This window comes from Simochromis diagramma, unplaced genomic scaffold, assembly GCF_900408965.1.
Source record: "Simochromis diagramma unplaced genomic scaffold, fSimDia1.1 OVJJ01000293.1, whole genome shotgun sequence".
Lineage (NCBI taxonomy): Eukaryota > Metazoa > Chordata > Actinopteri > Cichliformes > Cichlidae > Simochromis > Simochromis diagramma.
Genome location: NW_024386801.1, coordinates 24903912 through 24926615, shown reverse-complemented (window position 1 = coordinate 24926615; position 22704 = coordinate 24903912). Strand labels below are relative to the sequence as shown.

General features: G+C 42.9%; 2 protein-coding genes across 7 annotated transcripts; one reads left to right on the top strand and one right to left on the bottom strand.

Moving 5' to 3' along the window:
• The first annotated feature begins 33 nt into the window (after window positions 1-33).
• On the top strand, window positions 34-14613 carry pisd (phosphatidylserine decarboxylase). 5 transcript variants are annotated; one of them, XM_040026744.1, is made up of 10 exons: window positions 34-1489; window positions 1649-1754; window positions 2090-2124; window positions 2236-2372; window positions 7986-8120; window positions 8211-8312; window positions 12405-12528; window positions 13198-13347; window positions 13426-13586; window positions 13748-14613. In XM_040026744.1, the coding sequence occupies exons 1-10, from the start codon at window positions 1423-1425 to the stop codon at window positions 13985-13987; spliced, it is 1257 nt and encodes a 418-aa protein (XP_039882678.1). In that variant the 5' UTR covers window positions 34-1422; the 3' UTR covers window positions 13988-14613. The 5 variants fall into 5 exon arrangements, with proteins under 5 accessions (XP_039882678.1, XP_039882677.1, XP_039882680.1 ...); XM_040026743.1 differs by having other exon boundaries at window positions 34-1540; XM_040026748.1 differs by lacking the exons at window positions 34-1489; window positions 1649-1754 and adding exons at window positions 1783-1885; window positions 7392-7536.
• A 4240-nt stretch (window positions 14614-18853) lies between these two features.
• Window positions 18854-20566, bottom strand: si:ch211-202f5.2 (uncharacterized protein LOC795181 homolog). 2 transcript variants are annotated; one of them, XM_040024915.1, is made up of 3 exons: window positions 20236-20566; window positions 19777-19990; window positions 18854-19005 (listed from the first exon to the last, which is right to left on the bottom strand). In XM_040024915.1, the coding sequence occupies exons 1-3, from the start codon at window positions 20506-20508 to the stop codon at window positions 19001-19003; spliced, it is 492 nt and encodes a 163-aa protein (XP_039880849.1). In that variant the 5' UTR covers window positions 20509-20566; the 3' UTR covers window positions 18854-19000. The 2 variants fall into 2 exon arrangements, with proteins under 2 accessions (XP_039880849.1, XP_039880848.1); XM_040024914.1 differs by having other exon boundaries at window positions 18854-19990.
• Between the last annotated feature and the right edge of the window lie 2138 nt (window positions 20567-22704).

Here is a 22704-nt window from a genome sequence, read left to right as displayed (position 1 = left end):
CAGTAAAGTTCCCCTTTGTTCCTGTTTAAAGAGACTGATTACCTGGAGGACTCACTTTCTTGCCTGAGCTCGTTAGTGTGCACCTGGATCAGAGGACATTAATGTTTGCTCATACTGGATCAACACTCCTGAACAACGCTGGATCACAGAGGAGTGTCAGAGTTTGTGGTTCCTGATCAATCAACCGTGGCTGTGAAGGATCAGTTACTGCAATCATTAATTTTTGGACTGATCTGATTGGCTCCTTTAACGGAGAGATGGGAAATGACCTTATGCTGCAGATCGGTACTGCCATGCAGCTCAGAGGCAAACAGAAACTGAACTGATGAAACAGATGGGAGGTCAGACAGTTTGTTACCATGACAAAATAGGAAATCCTAAAATTTACACATTATCTGTAATCTGTCAGAGGTCTCTCCGGCATGTCTGGGGTGAGTGTGGGTACGTATCTACCTGTGTGCTCACATGGCACCACGCCCATGCTCTGGTCCCACCTCCATCACTCATGAAAACAACCTGCTTTACCGCCTCCATCTAAAACAGGCTCAACACCCTTTTCCTGCGGAGTACGTCGGCTTTCACTGAGCTGCAGGTCACCACCTGATGAATCCAGCAAAACTACCTCAGAGACCACAACATCATCAAACCTCCATCCTCCTCCACTCCAGGCTTCTGTCCATAAGAGTCATGATTGGAGTCGCTCGGCAGCTCTGAGTGCAGCTCAGAGACGGCGTAATCCTGAAGCGCCCCTGCAGGATCCCTAGGAACGCAGCTGTCCACAAACACACGGACTGAAGATTAATCTTTGTGTCATCAATCTGAGGCTTGACAGACGACTGATGTGATGGGCCGCAGCCAGAGAGGGAGAAGGTCTTCGCGGCTTCTGACCTGCTCTACGAAGTTCACATCCTGCTGGCCGATCCTGGTACCCAGGCCGTATGTTTGATACCACTGTTTCCTTCTTTGTATCTACTCAGATTTTCACAAAAAGTAATTAAAATTTACAGTTTTCATAAACTCTCAAGGTCTCACACCAAATAATAACCAGATAATCAATAATCCTCAGTCTGTTTACACTGATTATGTTGTTGGCTGGTTGCTATTTAAGATTTTCACTGATTTCACACCAATAATAAACTACACCATCACACCACGTGACTCACACCATGTCACTTCGATAAGACACCAGCAGGCTGAGGGTTAACGTGACTGATCCGCCGATTGTCTTCACATTAAAGCCCCTCAGAGGTTTCTGGCTTACTTCCTGTCTATGGATGAACCGCAGCAGTGTGAATCTGAATCCACTGTGGTGCTGCTAGAGTGAGCAGGCGTGGAGCTGTGGGCTCAGTTTGACCTTCTGTGGGCGGTCGGTCAGTACGAGCAGGTGGAGAGGGGGGCGTTTTGAAGGCAGAGCTGTAGTGGATGAAGAGCCCGCCGACATATCTGTCCCAGCTGTTCCAGGTGATCGGGAGACCCGTTTGCTCTTTAGGTGAAGTAGTGTGGTCCAGAGTGGGAGCATGTTTGGCTATCAGGATGTTACGTAATTGAACAATAATTATATCTTAAAATCAATAAATCGTCTATGATCGTTTAAGCTTTTTAATCAAGAATAAACCGAAATACTTGTGTTTCCTCACGTGGGACAAAGGGGGAGCGGGGCTTCGTTCCAGTAGTGCTCTTACGCACGACGTCATACGTCACGTCCGGAAACGCAAGATGGCGGCGGCCTTTCGGAGGGTATGGAGCAGCGGCAGGTATTTATCTGTTCTTCATCTCACCTGTTTATAAAGGAAGAGCCGAAGAAGCTTTTTGGACTACGATGACCTGGATGTCCGAGAACCTTCACACACATACATTCTTTTTAAGCTTTTCAGTGTCGCTTTCGGTAATGAGTCATTAACCATTTAGCATCTTTGTTTTCTGAAACTCAGAGAAACCAGAATTTTAAGTGTCTCGTTCATTTAAAGCCACTGAACGTGTCAGGTGTCCACTAGGGGCGATACCCTGTGCTCTCTGACGCTGAACGTCTCAGGTATTGATCACTGATGTGATCTGATTGATCAGTTTGAGTGTCCTTCCTGTTTTTCAGAGTTTTCTCTCAGAGCTGCAGACGCTTCAGCACAGGTGAGCCCCCCACCCCCACCCCAAAACTGGAGAAGACAGAGCTCTTCAGCTGTTGTTTGTTTGTGGATGATGTAATCTCTGTAGTCCAATCGGCTCTCGTTGTCTCTTCAGGACGTGGGCTTCTACCAGGCCCCCGGCCCCTGCCCTTCCTATTGGTGACTGGTGGTGGTTACCTTGGTTACAAGCAGTACCAGAAGTGGGGCCAGGGGGAGGATGGAGCCCCGCCCCCTGTGGCTACACCCACACAGGTAAAGTGAAAACTTTCTCTGATGTCTCCTCACTTGCCTTGTAACACTGAGCACGTGCAGTCGGACTAACAATGAACGCGGCGTCAGTGCCTTTCGTTTACCTGCGACGTGTTTGTAGCTCTCGTTTCTGTGATTGGTCGGTGGCAGCATGGGAAAAATTGTCTCTGCGAAGTAAAATCGAGACGTTCGGCTGTCAGGTGGAAGATGCTGATTCTCGTCATCAGAAACAAAACGCTTGAAATGTTTTGAGTTTCTCCCCAAATAAATCGACTCAATAAAATCTGTTCGCCTCATTTCAAAGAAAAAACTCAGAAACACTTCAGGACGACCTACTCGCGCAACGTTTAAACAACAACTCCACAGATATTTAAACATTTCTGTGACAGCGGCGACAGGAAGCATTGGGCTCATATTGATTGAGCTCCTCGATGATTGAAACACTTTTTTAAAAAAATTTAAATTCACAGAAAAATGAAAATCTTGAACAGGAAACAAACCAAATGTACAGGAAGCAGTTCCTCGGGCCTTCGGTTTGTTCCAAACTTTATTTACAGTCAGAGCGTCGGTTCATTGATTATGTTTACAGAAGAAAGAAGCCTTTTATTTTTACAGTAACTGAAGAAGATAAAATTAGTTTTTTGATTATTTACGTGATTTTAAACACAAACGTATAGATTCATGGGCCTGAGGGGGGCGCTGTGGGTCCATGGTTTGATTTCCTGCTCTCCTGGTCTGCATGGCAGAGTCCTCAGGTCAAAACTGAGCCCCAAATTTCCCCTACGGTGAATCAGAGTGAACCTGTAAATGGACTCATTCTTACACATTCTTATACTCTCTCTCTCAGTTTTTATTGCCACTAGTCATTTTAAAGCTCTTAAAAAAACCTTACGTTGTAACTACAGTGTCTGTGTGTGTGAGACTGTGTTTAGATTGTCTCTCTGTTTAAAATCATATCCGGAGGATTACAGCATAGTGGTGATCACATCATCAGCGGTGCTTGTGAAGGTTTTGATGCTCTGAGGCCTCTGGAAGTGTTTTGCAGCCGCTGGCGTTGGTGCCATGGGCTCGTGGGCTCTCACTGACGACAGGAGGACTTACAGTGGCTCAGTAAGAATTCATGCTTTTATTTTGAAAGAGATGCGGGGGGTTTGTGGAGCCGTGACAGAAATGATTAAACACTGAAATGTGTCAGTCAGAAGGCCAGCTGTGTCAGCAGCTGAGGATAGGTCAAAGGTTGCTGTGAGATGAAACGTGGTGTGATGGCGGTCAGCGTTACACAACAGTCAGTTATCAGTTATTACAGGGAATCAATCAGAGGACACAAACAGCCCATAAACCCTTCCTCCTCCTCCCACTCTGAGCTTAAACTGGACTGTCACCTGTTCGACTGACTCCTCCCCCTCTGAACCGCTGACATTATGCCCTCCGCCTCCTATTCATCACTGTAGTTACCGAGTTGAAATAATGAAATACTAGTTTTGATCTCACGTGTCAGTAACACCTCACCTGTGTGCTTGAAGGCTCAGGGTGATGATGTAATGATGATGCGATTCTGCTGAGTTTCTTTAAAAGTTACTCTGTGATGACAGAAGGCAGACGAGCTATTGATTATTGACAGTTGATCTATAAGTTTGTGCTTTAACTAACCATTGGCTGATAGAACAGGACACCTCACTTCCTGTTAAGATCAGCTAACCCACAGGTGTCGAACTTCAGGCCTCAAAGGTCTGTGTCCTGCAGGTTTTAGTTGTCCTTGATCCATCGCAGCTGATTTAAATGGCTAAATTACCTCCTTTCTTGAAGTTCTCCAGAGGCCTGGTAATGAACTAATCATTTGATTCAGGTGTGTTGACCCAGGGTGATATCTAAAACATGCAGGACACCGACCCTTGAGGCCTGTAGTTCGACACCCCTGAGCTAACCTGTCACGCCTGCCTCACCTGGAAGCTGCCACATTCACCTTTTAAAAAACAAAAAATAAAACAACAACCTCAACATATGGTGACATCACAGCAGGTCAGCTGGTTGGTTGGTTATCTGGGTGAAAGGTGATGTTATGTCACACAGCTCGGTCACTCAGGCTGGCCCCGCCCCTCTCCTCACGGTTGTCTTGCTCTGATTGGTTGGCCTGTGACTGGCACAAAAGTCTTTATTTGCAGGTTTAATGATCAGGCTTTTTTCACTTCTGCTTTAAAAAGAAAAACACAATAATTTTAATACTTTTTATCAGAGAATAAAAATAATTAAATAATACTGACAAAATACATTTTAATAATAATAATAATAATAATAATAATAATAATAATAATAATAATAATAATAATAATGGATTGCATCTATAAAGCACTTTTCTAGACCCTCAAAGCGCTTTACAATTCCATTATTCATTCACTCTCACATTCACACACTGGTGGAGGCAGCTACAGTTGTAGCCACAGCTGCCCTGGGGCAGACTGACAGAAGCGAGGCTGCCATATCGCGCCATTGGTAGGTGGTAGGTGAAGTGTCTTGCCCAAGGACACAAAGACCAAGACAGACAGAGCAGGGGATCGAACCGGTAACCTTCCGGTTACAAGATGAGCTTTATTTATAAACTCTTCATAAAGTGTTGAAATATAAATTTATTTCAGTTATTTTATTTGTTTTGGTGCAGATTTGTAATTTAAAAACAAAAAAAAAATAATTGAAATAATAGTTTTAATAGTTAAATAATAATTTCATTCTAAACACTCATTTAAAATAATAAAAACTGTCACAATTTGATCAATAATTTAACAATGGCTGTTTCTTTTTTTTTTTTAAATTGTAATCTTTAATTAATTTAAATTTTATCCTCAACGAAAGTATTTTAACCATTTTTCTGTTTTAATTCCTCAAACATGGAAAAATTACAGGGAGGAGAAATAAAACAAAACAAACTTTTAATTTTTGAGTGTTTATAATCTGCATGAGTGTTTTCCAAAATAAAAATGATTTTAACCCTGAGAATAAAAAATGAAGCTTTTATTTAAGGTTCAGTGTGAATGGATGATCAGTGATTAATGATTGACAGTTTCTTCCTCCTTCATGCTATTAATAAACAGAGGAGGAGCTGTTCAGCGTTATGCCCTCCTCTTCCTCCTCCTCCTCCTCCATGCGTTCCTCCGTCTCTCTCTCATTTCTCCGTCTGCTCTCCACGGACACTCCTCTTTCTCTCTCACCTCTTTAACTCTTCGTCATCCTGATGTGTCGTCGGCCGGTTCGCTCTCCTGCGACGGCGTCTTCGCCCAACGCTCGTTCATGGTGAGGTTTTTCTCTGGTCGCCGTGGCGACAGGCGGCGTGGTGAGAGTGCCCTGCTGCGGCAGGTGAGGCGGCAGAGGCGAACTCCCAAAGGAGAGAGCGAAAAAGATGGAGGAGGGCGAGGAGTGAGGAGGAGAACGACAGCACGATTCAGGTGGGAGAGGAAGGAGAGAAAAACTTTATTTACACAAACAGTGAGTACAGTTTCATTTAGAAGCACAACAGGAAGGGACAGAGGTGGGATGCCGCTCAAAGTTTAAAATTTAACGAATCAGATCCACAGATCAGGAAGTGCAGGTAATACTCGGGCCACCGTCTTCACAGGATCAGAAGTAATCCGACGGTTGATGTTATTCCAGGACTCGCGAAGCAGAGTTGATCTCTGAATTTTTATGGTTTTCATGTTCAAAATATGAGGCCCAAAGAGACGTTAGTGCAGGTGAGAGAGGCCATCATTGATCTGAAACACCAAAATATAGCAGTCACAGAGCAGAATCTTTTTATCAGTGTCCCAATCAATAAACTCGATCACTGTTAAAAAGAATGAATCACTGATCAGATCAGCAACAGACCTGAGAGAGCAGAGAGGGCACTGAAGGTGATGACAAAATTATTTCCATGTTCAGAAAAACAGCTTCACAACATCAGAAGTCTCTGTGAGGAGAAGATCTGTGATCAAGAGACGCCGTCATGGAGGGAAACGCAGCGCTTACTAACCTCACTCAGGAAGATCTGACTTTAAAACATCTGAAAAATGATCTTTAGACAGACAAACAAGATGAAGCTGAACCAGAATGATGGGAGAGAAAAGTCCAAGAGCTGATCTCAGGCCAGCGTTTCAGTAATTAAAACTGAAGGCAGAGAGAAGAAGCCAGCTGAAGGAGGAGACACAGCAGTCTGTGGGTTCTTCAGCAGTCAAACCGTTCTTACATTTAAATGTTGTTGACATGTCCAAATACTTTTGACCCTCTGAAAACAAAGGACTCTCAAGAGTCTCAGGCGTGAAAGGTGTGTGTGTGTGTGTGTGTGTGTGTGTGTGTGTGTGTGTGTGTTAAAGAGGATTTGTGTGTGTGTGTGTGTGTGTGTGTGTGTGTGTGTTGCAGCAGGATTAGCATCAGTGGTTATCTCTAACTGGGTTTGCAGGTTAGCACAGGATCAAATGGAAAGAGGCTAACACACTAAGCTAGGCTAAAGCTAAAATAGCTGACCTGCTAAGCAAGCAGTCACCGTAGAAACCCCCCTTCCTAAACGCTCTCACGCACATTCATTGCTTACTTTCTCTCACACACTCGCTCATTCACTAACTCTCTCACACATACATTCGCTCACTCGCTCTCACTCTCTCTCTCTCACACACACACACACACACACACACACACACACACACACACACACACACACACACTCTCTGTCAGACTCATGTATCCAGGTGAGCACCTTGAATCTTATTGGCTGAAGAATATAAACATAAATGGCATCACTCCAGCTGCTGAGAGTTTATTTTGGGGGAGTTAATGACATCATGACATCAGTCTCCATCCCTGTTAGCATTCTTTTAGTGTTCTTATCTTTTAGCGTCTGCTCCTCCTCCGCCTCTCCCCACGCACAAGCCCCGCCTTCTCCTCACCTGCCTACACCCGCCTGTTTACATGACTTGGACTCATCAGCTGTTCTGGTTTATTTTTTTCTTGTATTTGAAAAATATTCATGTTCACGTTAAATCTCGTTATTATAATCAGGCTTCAGGTCCCTCGTTTGGCTTTCTGTCGCCGTCTGAGCGCGCTCAAGGGTGGCGTGAGTCGCCCCGCCGCATGGCGCCACCGGCCAATCTCCTTCCTGTGCTATATCCTGTCTGTGAGCACTCTGCAGCCACTGGCCTGCCGGGTAAGAAGCCTCTGATTGGTTGAAGTGCAAGGCGGGCAGCAGCCATATTCGTACATCCTGCTTCACCTCCTTTCCTGTCTCCTCTGATCAATATCTGATCAATCGACCAGTTAATGCAGTGACGCAACATTTCTAGTCTGCATTTTGAAAATGAAAGCGTGAAACAATCAGAAGCAGAAACACAAACAGAACACCTTATTGATCACTGATAACAAACTTATTGATCTGTCCCATCGATTGGATTCAATTACCCTAAAAAACTGTTGGACATCTAAACTCCCTTTAGTCCCCTACCCCTATTTATCCATTCTCTTCTTACCCACGACTCCCCCAAAACTCCTCCTTTACTTTCTCTCTTTTTACTCCAGTCTATAGAATGACTCTTCATTTGTCATTTTATCCACTCATGTAAATAAATTCAAAGGTGTAGCTGCTGTTTCCTCCTACAGGTGGCATTGTACCGTTCCTTCCCTACTCGACTCCTCTCTCGGGCGTGGGGTCGTCTGAATGGGGTAGAGCTCCCCACCTGGCTTCGGAAACCCATCTACTCCCTGTATATCTGGACCTTTGGCGTGAACATGCAGGTCAGGACATGCTCAGTTTGTTTATTTGGCCATCTTGTTTTCTTTATTACTATTAAATAAAGTTTGTTTGTTCCTCTGTTTGTCCACCAGGAGGCAGCGGTGGAGGATTTACATCATTACAGAAATCTAGGAGAATTTTTCAGGCGACGCCTTAAACCTGCAGTCCGACCACTCTGCGCCTCCTCCTGCCTGGTAACCTGCTCCTCCTCCTGCTTAGACAGGGTCTAAACTGGGAGATAAACATGGTTAAACTGAGAGATAACGTTGCTGTGCCTCAGGAAAGTATCAAGAGAGCTTCAGTTGTTGCGCATGTTGTCATGTTACAGCCCTATTCTGAAATTCATTTTACATATATTACCCCAGAATGACGAAGTGAAAACAGTTGGCTTAAAATTATTGCAAATTTATTAAAAATAAAACAAAACAAAAATGTAACATATACATAAGTATTCACAGCCTTTTCCACGAGATGCAAAATTGAATTCAGGTGCTTCCTGTTTCCACTGATCATCGGTCACATGTTTCTACAGCTTGACTGGAGTCCACCTGTGGTAAATTCAGTAGAGCGGACATGATTTGGAAAGGCACACACCTGTCTATAAGGTACCATAGCTGAGTACTGTGAGTACATGTCAGAGCACAATCCAAGCCAGGAAGTCTAAGGAACTGTCTGTAGGATTGCATGGAGACACAGATCTACTGAAGGGTACAGGAAAGGTCTCCATGAGCACACAGGCCTCCATCATCTGTAATTGGAAGAAGTTTGACACCAACAGAGCTCTTCCTAGAACTGGGCGCCGAGCCAATCTGAGCGATCAGGGTAGAAGGGCCTCAGAGGTGACCGAGAGCATTGCTCTGTGGAAAGAGAAGAACATTCCAGAAGGACAACCATTTCTGCAGCACTCCACCAATCAGGCCTGTATGCTAGAGCAGGCAGACTGAAGCCACTCCTCAGTAAAAAGCACATGACAGCCTGCATGGTGTTTGCCAAAAGGCACTTGAAGGACTTTCAGACCATGGAACCAAAATTATCTGATCTGATGACACAAAGATGGAACTCGTTGGCCTGATTGTGAAGTGTCATGTCTGGAGGAAACCAGGCATCGCTCATCACCTGACCAGTACCATCCCTATAGAGAAGCAAGGTGGTGGCAGCATCATGCTGTGGAGATGTACTTTTGCAGCAGTAACTGGGAGACTAGTCAGGATAGAGGGCAAGATGAATGCAGCAATGCACAGAGTCAACCTCAATGATGACCTGCTCCAGAGTGCTCTGGACCTTGGACTCGGGGGGTGGGGGGCAAATCTTCATCTAACACCAACAGGACAACGACCTTCAACACACAGCTGAGATAGCAAAGGATAGGCTTCTGCAGGACCATGCTGTGAATGTCCTCAAGAGGCCCAGACAGAGACCAGCCTTGAACCCGATTAAACATCTCTGGAGAAATCTGAAGATTTCTATGCGCTGATGTTCCTCATCCAGCCTGATGGAGCTCGAGAGGTTCTTCAAAGAAGAATGGGAGAAACTGCCAGATATACAGTATCTGTATCGCTCCGATCCTGACCTAAATTACTGGATCGGTTATCGGGGTAGAAATAAAAAAAAATGTAATCTGATCCATTAAATATCACAGAAGCACCTCACAAAACTTGTAACATGGCGTAACCCAGGTAGTGACCTTAGCACATCGGAGCAGTATGCGTCATGTGATAGTGTGGCTCTGTTGTGTGCGAGACCTGTTGGCGGTCTGGAGTTCACACTGAAAGCATTCGGAGCCTCGCTACGTGCTGCCAAACCAGATGTTGTGCCAAGGTAGGTATCCCCGACAAAATTTGTTCCCCCTGTGTTGCGAGGATTCGCTGGGCACAGAGTGCAGATCTAGTTTACTCCACCTTCATTACAGACAATTAGACGTGGAAGTAGTGATGTTTTAGTTTTGTGAAAAAGTGAAAAATGAGTGTCGTTAGATTACCGTTTAGTATGAGGGTTATAATATATTTATTATTCTCACGTGGTATCAGACAGGATTATTTTAACTAATGAAGGACATTTTGCCTGATAATTATTTTTATCGTCCTATAACTTTACTGTATAAAGAGCTAAAACGTGCAAAGTATCAGGAGTCATTATAAGAAGTGTTTGTGAACTAAAAATCAAGAATCTTAAAGTCAGCAAAGAGGCAGAGAAAAGAAGACCAGACACCAGTGAGGGAGGATAAGAAGGACAGACGCAACAACATTGTCATCCCCTATGTAGCCGGTGTATCAGAGAAACTCAGGAGAGTTTTCTCCAAGCATGACATCCCAGTGTATTTCAGACCCAGCAACACGCTCGGACATAAACTGGTTCACCCGAAAGACAAAACGCCAAGACACAGACTTAACAATGTGGTGTATGCTGTACAGTGCAGCGAGGAATGCTCAGACCTCTACATTGGAGAGACCAAACAGCCACTTCACAAGCGCATGGCACAACACAGAAGAGCCACCTCCACAGGACAAGACTCAGCAGTCCATCTGCATCTTAAGGATAAAGGTCACTCTTTCGAGGATGCCAATGTTCACATTTTGGACAGAGAGGACAGATGGTTTGAAAGAGGAGTGAAAGAAGCCATCTATGTCCACTGTGAGCGACCATCTTTGAACAGAGGCGGGGGTTTACGACACCAACTCTCTGCCATCTATAATCCAGTTTTGAGAGCCCTTCCCAGACGCCGTAACGCCCACTCACATCCTGGGCCATCTGACCTCAGGAAATCACATGATAAGGTGGGGCCAGGTTTCACAATGAACACACCCGAAACTCTGGCTGATTTGGACCCACGCCCAGTTTCACACCTTGGCTCAGGCGATTAGAGGATCATCAGGGGGTCCTTTTGTCCCCCTGTGGGGGGTTACTCCCACTAGGTTTATATCTGGGACTCTCCACCATTTGACTCTTAGAACTGAAGAAGCTTCTCGGATGAGAGGTGAAACGTCTTCAAGCAACTTAAAGAAGTCCAGACACTTTTCTTTGCAAGCTCCTTTGACTACGATGACCTGGATGACTGAGAACCTTCACAGACAATGTGAGATACTGTTTGTGATTTGGAGAGCCCAGCGTGATGCAGGGGAAACTAATTCTGTCAGAGATACCTACCTTGGGACGACACATGGCTAAACAGTTTCGTGGTTCGGAGAAAAAAAAACAACTATGAAAAACACATTTTTTTTCATACTTGTTTTAAGTTTTTTTGTAGAATTTGCACAAATTTCAGTCTCAGGTTAAATGTCAGACAAACAGCTTACACTGACTTGATAAAAGATGAGTGTTGTGAGAGGCCGTGTTTGCATTTTTTTGCACTGCTTTCCACTCTGGATGTCTATTTATTGTTAAGCTTTAAGTATAAAAGGGTCCATTCTACAACCTGAAGTTGTTGAGTATAAACATTATTTTGTGCTGATATTGCACTTCTTTTTTTCAGAAACAAAGAGTTTTTGAAATCTGCATAAAATTGCATTTTAAATTACTATTTGAATGTTACTTTAAATACTTTGATTTAAAAAGATCAGTATTGCTAAACTGAAATATTTTTGGGTGCAGTGTATTTTTTGCAGACAAGTGTAATAGTGGTTTTTTTTGTTTTGTTTTTTTTTGTTTTTGTTTTTTTAAATTTTGGTATGAACTTATGCAAAATGCAGCAAGACATTTAAAAACAAAAAGTTTTATTTCTTATAAAATAGACTATCGGATTCGTATCGGTAGATATCCAAATTTGTGGTATTGGTATCAGACATAAAAAAGTAGTGTTGTGCCATCTCTATATTATTGTAGCGTCTAACTTACAATATGGAGCGCCTTTAGATGACCTTTGTTGTGATTTGGCGCTGTATAAATAAAAGTGAATTGAATTAATAAATAAATGCTGTTGATGCTTGATACTTGTTATATTTGTGTTTTTTACTTTTTAATAATAAAAATAATTTCAGCAAACATTTGCCTTTGTCAATGTGGGCTATTGTGTATAGAATTTTTAGGTGAAAAATTAATTTTGGAATAGAGCTGTAACATGACAACATGTGCAACTAGTGAAACTCTGTGAATCATTAAAGATCAATACATTTTGTGATGGAAGATAAAATCAATTCTATCGCCCAGTTTAACTGAAGCTAATCTGAAAGATACTGGGAGACGAAGTTAAACTTGGAGCTAGACCAGGGGTTAACCTGTGAGATAACATTAAACTAGGCAATTAAACTTGGGGGTTAACCTGGTTGTTTGGGGTCTCCGGCCTCTTCCAGACCTCTCCGGCTGATGGAAGGATCCTCCACTTTGGTCGCGTAAAGAACTCAGAGGTGGAGCAGGTGAAGGGGGTCACCTACAGTCTGGAACATTTCCTCGGACCACAGAAGAGGCGATGCAAAGGTAAGACCAGACTGCCTCCATGTAACGGTGACCATATGTACAACTCACGTAGTGTAGTTTTGTAACGCTAACGTCAGATATATTTTATGTCATGTAATATACCCAATAAAACACTGCATCAAAATATATTAATGTGCAAGGAATACATGGCAAATGAAAGTACTTATTTTCCCCTCCACAAAGTCTAATAAAATGAAAAGCGGGATCATGTGGGACCCTATAAAGGCTCAAAAACTAGTGGAAAAAATAAGGAATCATTAATAAATAATAATAAATAAAATAATGGAACTGGGAACTTCTTCGGCCCACCCGTCCACACAACTCTCCAGGTCCAGGCATCACTGAAAAAAAGGAAGAACACCCTGCCACAATGACCAGCTGACTTCAAAGTTTTTATGATTTCTCTTGGAAATGACATTTGTTCACCATGCAGGTGAAAATCCCCTGAGGTGTTGTAGGTTTGAAAACCTGCTGAGTTTTATATTAAGCAGGTTTGATAGAACTAAGATACAGCGACTCTCTGTGAACTTCACCTGAATGCACGTGTGTGACTCCTCGTCTCCTGACTTCAGTTTGACACTTTGCAGTCACACCTGTTGAATCCCTGTGGGCATCTTTGAGGTTTGTTTGTTGTTTACCTGTTTAACCCTGGCTTCTCTTTGTCCTCAGACTCCTCCTCGTCCTCCTCCTTCAGGGACGACCTCCTCTCGTCTCCCGACAGCGACCTTTTCCACGTTGTCATTTACCTGGCTCCAGGTGACTACCACTGCTTCCATTCGCCCACAGACTGGAGGGTGGAGCTTCGGCGTCACTTTCCAGGTGAGAGTGTGTTCACCTGTGCAGCCATGTGGTCTTTGCGCCCCCACCCTGACCCGCCTGTGTGTCCTTCCTCGTTAGGCTCGTTAATGTCGGTGAACCCAGGCGTTGCTCGTTGGATCAAAGAGCTCTTTTGCCTTAACGAGCGTGTGGTTCTCACCGGCCAATGGCAGCAAGGCTTCTTCTCATTAACGGCGGTCGGTGCCACGAACGTCGGTTCAATCAGAATTTACTTTGACCAGGTGACGTTACTTTGTGTTCCTGTGGATTTTCTGAACGTTTTGTTTTGATCAGTTGTTGTTGGTCTTTCTTATCTCGTTCACTCTGTATAGTGAAATATTGATTAACTGATTGACTGATCGATTGATGGTTGGTTTTAACACTTCCTGTTTTAATTGCTCAGGAGCTTCAGACCAACACACCTCGTTACAGTAAAGGCTCCTTTCATGATCACAGCTACATTGCTGACCAGACGGTGAAGTTTGCTGGTGAAGGGGGCGTGGCCTTACAGAAGGGAGAGTCGGTCGGGGAGTTTAACCTGGGCTCCACCATCGTTCTGCTTTTCGAGGCCCCCAAAGACTTCAGCTTCAACCTGCAGCCTGGCCAACGAATCAGAGTGGGAGAAGGCCTCGGCAGCCTCTAATTGGATGACTTACAGGCTCAGGGGGCAGGGCCGGATCAGAGACAGATTTTAAGAGAGGAGTTTTAGGAATTCTGGGTATTTTTCTCTGCGGAGGACTCGAAATGGATGCTTATCACAACAAGCACTCAGACTCCCAGAATGCCTTGTGCCCGTGAGCGGGAAATGCCAAACCCCTCCCTCTCTGTCCCTCTCACTCAGAGACTCGACCAGCAGCTGAACACATTTCTGTTTGAATGTTTCAAACTTTATTGCTCACAGGTTTTTGTTAGCATCAGCTAGCTCACATCTGATTGGAGGCCAGTGATTGGTTGAAGGGTTATTATTACTAATTTGTCTCATTAATCTTGTTTTTTTTTTTTGTTTTTTTTGTGGGATTTAAATGTGACACCTCCTCCATTTTCTCTGCTTTTGTAAAAGATCTAATTATGAATAAAGTTTTTTTTCTTTTTAAATAGACTGCACGCACATTCCTCTTTCTAACCTTCCAGTGGTCGCAGTGGCAGAGTTGTGTGAGAGTGTGGCAGCAATTGGATGGTGTCCCTTCAGTCAACGGAGAGCCTGCCGAGCTGTGGCGGCGAAGTCAAACTAAAAATTTATCTTTATTAAATAAAAATGTACAGAATTTATTTACTCAATTTTTATTTTCATCTGAAAGGTTAAAAAAAATGAAGGCAGCAGAAATGTTTTGGGAACGTTTGTCGCACCTTATCTTACAGCTCAGGTAAAACATGTTCACAGTTGGTCCTAATTCGTGATCAGTGGCAGAAGTCAGCAGCAACAGTGTGGTATTAATGGAAGGTGTGTCTGTAATATCAGAGTGATGTTGATGTTAAGAGACAGAAATAAAGAGAGATGATGAGTTTTAGGCTAACATATATTTGGGGGTGGGGGTAGATATGTTTAAAAAAAATCACAGTGCACTGGTCAATTTAGAAATATACAGCTTTTTTAAATACCAATTTTCATACCAGATTCCATTTATTTTCTTTTACTTTACTTTGTCATTGTCGAATTGGAAGATGAAGCTTTGCCCCAGTCCAAGGTGCAAAGAACTCTGGAGCAGGTTGTCATCAGGGATGACTCGCTGTATTTATCTTTCCCTCCATCCTGACTAGTCTTCTAGTTCCTGCTGCTGAAAAACATTTCCACAGCATGATGCTGGCACCACCGCTTGGTTTGTACTCATAGTGACACTATCAACCATGGGACAATAGTCAAGTCAAGTTGAGTTTTATTGTCAACCCAATAATATACACTCAAACATACAGTGGGATAAAATATCGTCCTCCTGGATCGAAGGTGCAAAGTGTAAAAAATCTGAAAAAATTTGAATATACATATACATACATATACAACTATACAGAAATAAGATAAACTAAGAGTACAACACTATTGTACTTAAGTAGAAAAGAACAGGAATAAATAAATACAATACACAGAGTCGAACAGTGCAATACCGAATAGTGCAACTATTGGAAGTGAGAGGAGAGTGTTATGCAAAGTGTTATGTAGTCCAAGAAGTGTGTGGAGAAGAGAGTCCAGTGTGGAGGAGCCGGAACGCTATTGGACAATCTTGCCGACCTGCTCCTGATAGTTCAGAGTCCACTTCCGGATGATGGGGTGATGCAGGTCAGCCATGATGCTGATAAGAATCATCAGCCAATAAGAATTAAGGAAGCAGTTACATTACTGTGCAATATTCTAAAACCAGACTGGGAAGGAGATGTAGTATTTTCATCCAGGTAACTCTTAAGCTGATTATATACCAGCCTTTCAAGAACCTCAGCTGAGACACAGAGTTTAAAAATTGGTCTGTAATTATTGACCATTGAAGAATCATTACTTTTCAGTAGTGGGAGTACGAAGGCGCAATTCCACATCTCCAGTAATGTATTCTGTTGTATGGAAAATTAAAAAAATAAAAATCTGGCTTAGCTATGATACTTGCAGCCAGGCCCAAGAAGAAAGGAGACAGACTGTCCGGACAGGTTGACTTTTTAGTGTTGAGGTTCTTCAAAGCCTTGCATGCTTCTTCTCCCATAAAAGGTTTAAAGGAAAAAGTATTAGTTATCAGGGCACTGCTAGAAAAGTTGTATGCAAGAATTTTCCCATCTGATACTGTGCTAAACAAAGAACAAGAAGCAACAAAGTGTTTGTTAAAACAATTGAACATTTCAGTTTTGTCTGACACAGGAGTGGAGTCAATAATGAAGTGAGGAGGTAGCTCAGAGGAATGAGAGCTGGCAGAGACTTTATAGTTTGCCAAAAATCTCCGGTCATTAGTGGTTAAGGTCAAAAAATAGTCACATTTGGCCATCCCGATGGAGGGAGTAAACCGATTACCCAACTGATGAGTCAGACTTTATCGTCCAGGCCAGGTTTCTCTGGTTCTCCTATCATGTGTCATGTGACCTGAAAGTCAGCTGACACAAGTTGCGTGTGGGTTTTGAAGCGCTTGGGAAGGGATCTCAAAACTGTGTTGTAGGTGGTTGACAGTTGTTGTTCAATGTCGGCTGTTCCCTCTGTTCAATATCGGCCATTCACATCAGCTTCTTTCACGCCTCATCAATTTCTTTTTCTTTCTTTCTTTCTTTCTTTCTTTCTTTCTTTCTTTCTTTCTTTCTTTCTTTAATGCTTTGCTCTATCATCCTGCATTTTTACTGATTTGGTTCACACCATGCTTGACAAAAACATGGATGGTGTATTAGTTGCTCCATTTAAACACAAGCAGGTGTCTGAGAAAAAAAACACTTTATTAATAAAAGATATGTTGGTGTACAGCTGTCGTGCACTTTCATCACTTTGTAGGAGATGTTCAATAGCACACTTTCCTGTACAATCAGACTCCCATCAGAATATACACTACTGTTCGAAAGTTTGGACACACCTTCTCATTCAATGCTTTTTCTTTATTTTACTACTTTCTACATTATAGATACAAACTGAAAAAATCTAATATCTGAAGATATATGGAATTATGTAGCAAAGAAAACATTGATAAATAACTCTAAATATGTTTTATATTTTAGATTCCTGAAAGTAGCCACCCCCTGCTTTGTTGACAGCACTGCAAACCCTTGGCCTTCTCTCAATGAGCTTCATGATGGAGTCACCTGAAATGGTTTTCATGACACAGGTGTCTTGTCAGGGTTCATCTGTGCCTTCTTGTCCCAACCCCATTACCCCGTTGTTGTGCAGAAGTGAGGTTGCTACACAGCTGACAGCCCTATTTAACAACTGTTAGAATTCATATTATAACAAGAACTAATCAGCAAAGTAAAGAGAAATGGCAGTCCATCATTACTTGAAGAACTGAAGGTCAGTCAGTCTGGAAAATTGCTAAATCTTTCAATGTGTCCCCAAGTGCAGTCGCAAAAACCATTAAGCTGTATAATGAAACTGGCTCACACGAGGACCGCCCCAGGGAAAGGAAGACCAAGAGTCACCCCTGCTGCTGAGGATAAATTCCTCTGAGTCACTGGCCTCAGAAATCACAAGTTAACAGCACCTCAGATAAGAGCCCAGATAAATCCAGATAAATGCCACACAGAGTTCCAGTAGCAGACTCATCTCTACATCAACTGTTCAGAGGAGACTGCAGGAACCACTACTAAGGAAAAGCAACAAGCAGAAGAGATTTGTTTGGGTCAAGAAACACAAAGAAAGGACATTAGACCAGTGGAAATCTGTGCTTTGATCTGATGAGTCCAAATTTGAGATCTTTGGTTCCATCCACTGTGTCTTTGTGCGACACAGCAAAGCTGAATGGATGCGCTCTACATGCACGGTTCCCACGATGAAGCATGGAGAAGGTGTGATGGTGCTTTGCTGGTGACAATGTTGGTGGATTTATTCAAAATTGAACGCACATTGAACCAGCGTGGCTACAGCAGAATCCTGCAGTGACATACCATCCAGTTTGCCTTTAGTTATACCATCATTTATTTTTCAACACGACGATGAACATAAACACACCTCAGGCACCTCTCACTGAATGCCTTCAGTTAGTATCTACAATGTAAATAGTTGTGAAAATAAAGAAAAAACATTAAATGAGAAGGTGTGTCCAAACTGCAAGTGTACATGAATGTGTAAAATAGATTAAGTAAAGTGTAGTTAATCCAGTCAGGTGTGTGTGTGTGTGTGTGTGTGTGTGTGTGTGTGTGTGTGTGTGTGTGTGTGTGTGTGTGTGTGTGTGTGTGTGTGTGCTTTCCTTTCTTGTTTAGGAATACAGTCTCTCAGACAGCTGCTCACTTTCACCTCACAAGTTTCTTTCTTAGGAGTTGATCAGCTGATAGGTTTGCAGCACCATTACAGCCCCACCCAGTGGAAGAACACAGCCATTACCACCAATCAGAAGACTTTAAATATGCCTGTGTAGGTCTCAGTCATCCAGGTCATCGTAGTCTAAGGAACTTGGAAACAAAGTAACTGGACAGGAAGGGAAGGCTCCTTAGAAGACCCTGTGAAACATCGTGGGTCAGCTATTAATTATCTGCAGCTGTATATCAGGCAATCCTTACAGATGCATACAATCAGAAATCTTCATTTCTTCATTTCTTCAGTGAGTTCTAAACTTTTTTTTAAACCTCAGAAACTCTAACCTTCTCTGGGAAGATCTTTTTTACCCCAATCACGGATTATTATCATTAGATGGCAGATGTTAATTTGCTGTTTTACTAAAACGTCTGAGGTTGTTTATAGCTTATCTAACTTTTTTGAAATATGCTGACATCAAATTCTAAAAAAACAACAGATATCTTTTCACATGTTTCATGTGTTCTCAGTAAAATAAAAGCATTCGATGATTGGCAGATCATTGCATTCTGCTTTTATTTACATTTTACAGAGCTCCCTTATTTTTAGTAACTACCAGGTCAAACAGCAGAGACAGGTCTATACTTTCATAGTCACTATCCATCCATCAATCCATCATCATCCATCATCCTCTCAGCCATTCTCTATCCATACTTTTACTGCTTGTCTAGTTTGGGGTCCTGGGTAAGCTGGAGTCTAAGCTATCAAGGGGTGAGGGAAGATCACAGGTTAGTGATTCATGCATTTCAATTCAATCCAGTTCAATTCAATGTAACTTTTTTTCAAGGTGCTTTATATTGTAAGGTAAAGACTCTACAATACTACAGAGAAAACAAAGAAAAGCCAACAATTATATGACCTGCTATAAGCGATCAGAAACTGTAACAGGTGATTTCCAGCCTTAAACATAAGGTTTAAGGAGCTCTTCATGCACCAACTTGCATCAGTAAACTTTTACATCCATAGGTACCCAGGATGTCCCTGAGGTCATCTAATCAGGGCCTACTGGCTGTGCATCATACAAGGCTGAGTCAGAGCTTTTGCAATAGTGGCCCCCAGACTCTGGAACGCTCTCCCCCCGAGGTTCAGATCTGTAGACTCAAAGTCACTTTTAAAACACAGCTAAAAAGTCATTTCTTAGGTTTGTGTTTCTGGTTAACTCTTTTTCATGTTCGGGTATTTTGTTGTGAAGCACTTGTTGCCTAGTTACCATGGTAATTAAATTATCTTTAGTTCTTGTTTACCTCTTCACTGGAAACGGTCAAAATATCCTGATTAAATTGCATTAAGGAGGAACTCAGGGACCAATAAAGAGTGAACTAAACTTTCATCATTGAGCCCTTCTAGCCCCACCCATTGTTGTTAGCCCCGCCCTGGGCAACAGAACCAGCAGCACAACCAATAGGAAAGTGGTGGACAGCAGTTGCCATAGTGATGGAAGCGGGGCTCAGCCAGCCCTCCGTGCGACCAACCATCATCCACAGCCTCCTTCCCCAGCCACAGCTTCCCGTCCTGGGCTGCGTCTGCTGCTGACAGGCCCTCTCTGCGACCGGAGCTCCAGGAGGAGGAGGAGGAGGAGGTGCAGGCCTTCACTCCCAGGAAGGTGGCCAGGTCCAGGTCCAGAGCTGCGGCGCCTCCTCTGGGTGAAGGTGTGTTCTGCCGGCACTGAGGACACGGGATCCACACCTGTGGAGCACAGGGGAGTGACTACAGACACACAACTTCTGTACCTGACCCCTCAACTTTAGGTCTGTCTGATTAACCCCTCATCTGCTCATCCCTGACCTCTCAAGTGTGTCAGACATCACCTGTGGACACAGCTCTAATTCAGTCTTTAACTGCTGCTGCTCACATTTGCATGCCTGTTACTCTTAATCCACGTCCTTCGCTTCTCACAGACTCAGATAAGTGTCTGTGATGTCATCAGTCACCTGTTCGTTGATGACTGTGTTCAGTCTCTTCAGACACGCCTGGCAGAAGGTGTGGCCACAGTGTAGTCGCCTAGGCAGCCGCTTTGCCAGGTCGTAGCTTCCGAAACACACAATGCACACCAGATCCTGCCTCCTCAGTGACATCATTGTCTCCAAGGCAACAGAGGCTGGAGGAGGGGGAAGAGGCTGACAGGTGACTTCTTCCTCCTCATCTTCTTCTTTTCTGTCATCAGACATTTTGATCTGATTGAACGAGAAGAAAAGGCCATCCATATTAAACCAATCACAGAATCCACCTGAGCCTCCAGTGTTGGGAAGGTTACTTTTGAAATGTATTCCACTACAGATTACAGAATACATGCCCCAAAATATATTTTGTAACATATTCCGTTACGTTACTCAATGAGTGTAAAGTATTCTGAATACTTTGGATTACTTAATATATTATCATGCTTTTTACAACTACATGAATGTACTATTGCTGTGTGATTTATTACTTTTACTGAAGGTTACTCGCCATACCAATACCAACTAGATTTTTAAATCTTAATATAAATGAGTAACAGTAGGTGGACATTAGGCAAGGCTGCACTTTTTGCAGCGATCTCATATAGAAAACTATTCCGCGCATATATAAAACAGGTCCGCGGCTCCGAATCGTAAAGGCATAAAACCGTAAAGAGATCTCTGGCTAATACGTTGGGTTCCGTGTTGGGCTCGTAGCCGAAAACTGGATTTACTTTGTTGTCAGGGTCAACTTTGTATATATATATATATATATATTATATATTTACATGCTTCCATCTCCTGTTTCTGGTCGGTGACATCTCTTACTTTTCGACTCTTTCTCCTTCCCTCGCGCTCACAGACTCATCACGGATATGGCAGTCCATTCTCCCTGCAGCACAGACTACACTGCCCATGAGGCTACTTTCTTTAGGGCAATGCCTGTAACACTCTGCCTATTGCCTTCATATTAAATCATTTTTGTAAATAATTTTTTAAAATATTTCTTCACGTCATTATGCGGGCCGCAAGTAGAGGTGACATGGGCCACAGGCATTAGAGCCTCGTAATGCGTGTTTTGTTTGGGTTTCCACCGGCGTGGACACCAAAAATATAGAGTTCATAGCCTTATGAAACAGGAAAATACCGCCGTGTAATCCATTCATTTCAACAAAGTAACTGTATTCTGAATACCATCGTTTAAAACGGTAACTGTAAGGGAGTACAGTTACTCGTATTTTGTATTTTAAATAGGTAGCGGCAGTACACGTATTCCGTTACTCCCCAACACTGTGAGCCTAAGAAACACCTGATTTACACCAAAACTTTAGTTTATTTAATGAAGTGTTTGATCTTTCACATACCCTGAATGTTTTCTGATAACTCACTGAAAGAAGCTAACAGTGCATTCTGGGTACTTTAAAGTTTGAATCACTGTTATGCCCTCTGACCTCTGGTTGTTCCAGGTGTGCAACAACTGAACCGTATTCTGCTTGTGTTTTGTTGTCTGAGATGTGTCCATTTGGTTCCTATATGATGATGAAGTGTTAATGTTTAGTTACAATTATCTGTCATGGCCCTAGGTATGGGACCCAGGGTTTATATGGTTTCTGAATATTCATTTATTTAGCATTGTTCATGGTGTAGTCTTTGTATTTCTAGTTTCTTGGCTATTTTCTGTAGTTTCTAGGATTTTGATTTTCTTCAGTACCTCTTCTGGGTTCCACGTGTCATGTCTAGTCCCCCATATCTCTATGTTCATGCATCTCCTGTGTCCAGACAGCGTTCCCGTTCTGTCTCCCTAGTCAGTTATGTTCTCATGTCTGTTTCTTCCCCAGTCATAGCATCAAGTCTGTGTCTTAGTGTGTGTCTCACATTTCCTGTTTTATTTTGACAGTTCCAAGTCCTGCATTCAGTTTTGCTTCCTCCCTGTCTGCTTATGTTAGCTCTCTCCCAGCTGTGTTCCCCATGTGGTTCTACTTCCCTCGCTACCCCTCTGTGTATTTAAGCCCTTTGTCTTCCTCTGCTTGTTGTTGTGTTGTCCCACTAGCTGTGTGTTTCTCGGCTCCCTAGTTTATTCCCAGTTGTTTATTTCTGAGTATTTGGTTATTAGTGCTTCTATGTTTAAATATCGTTATTTCAGCAATATAGCTGTCTCCCTTAGTTCACTCTTTTGTTTTGAGTCCTGCGTTTGGGTCCTGAACTTGCCTGCCATGCAGCACTCATGGTGACTTTATCTGTTCTGTTATCAGGTTTCTCTTAGTCTCCAGGGTCAGTGAACCAATAAAGATAAAGCAATATAGGAGAAATACGCTCTCTTTCTCGTCCCTGTCAGTACCCTTGCTGCAGCATTTTGGATCAACTGAAGGCTTGTCAGGGAGTTTTTAGGACATCCTGATAATAATGAATTACAGTAGTCCAGCCTAGAAGTAATAAATGCATGAACTACTTTTTCAGTGTCAC

Excerpts from the sequence above, each read along its gene's own strand:
- pisd (XM_040026743.1), top strand. The coding sequence starts at position 1,423 with ATGAAGAGCCCGCCGACATATCTGTCCCAGCTGTTCCAGGTGATCGGG. Across the intron at positions 1,755-2,089 it reads AGGGTATGGAGCAGCGGCAG|AGTTTTCTCTCAGAGCTGCA; the intron begins GTATTTATCTGT and ends CCTGTTTTTCAG. Across the intron at positions 2,125-2,235 it reads CTGCAGACGCTTCAGCACAG|GACGTGGGCTTCTACCAGGC; the intron begins GTGAGCCCCCCA and ends TTGTCTCTTCAG.
- si:ch211-202f5.2 (XM_040024914.1), bottom strand. The coding sequence starts at position 20,508 with ATGGATGGCCTTTTCTTCTCGTTCAATCAGATCAAAATGTCTGATGAC. Across the intron at positions 19,991-20,235 it reads ACACAGTCATCAACGAACAG|GTGTGGATCCCGTGTCCTCA; the intron begins GTGACTGATGAC and ends TGTGCTCCACAG.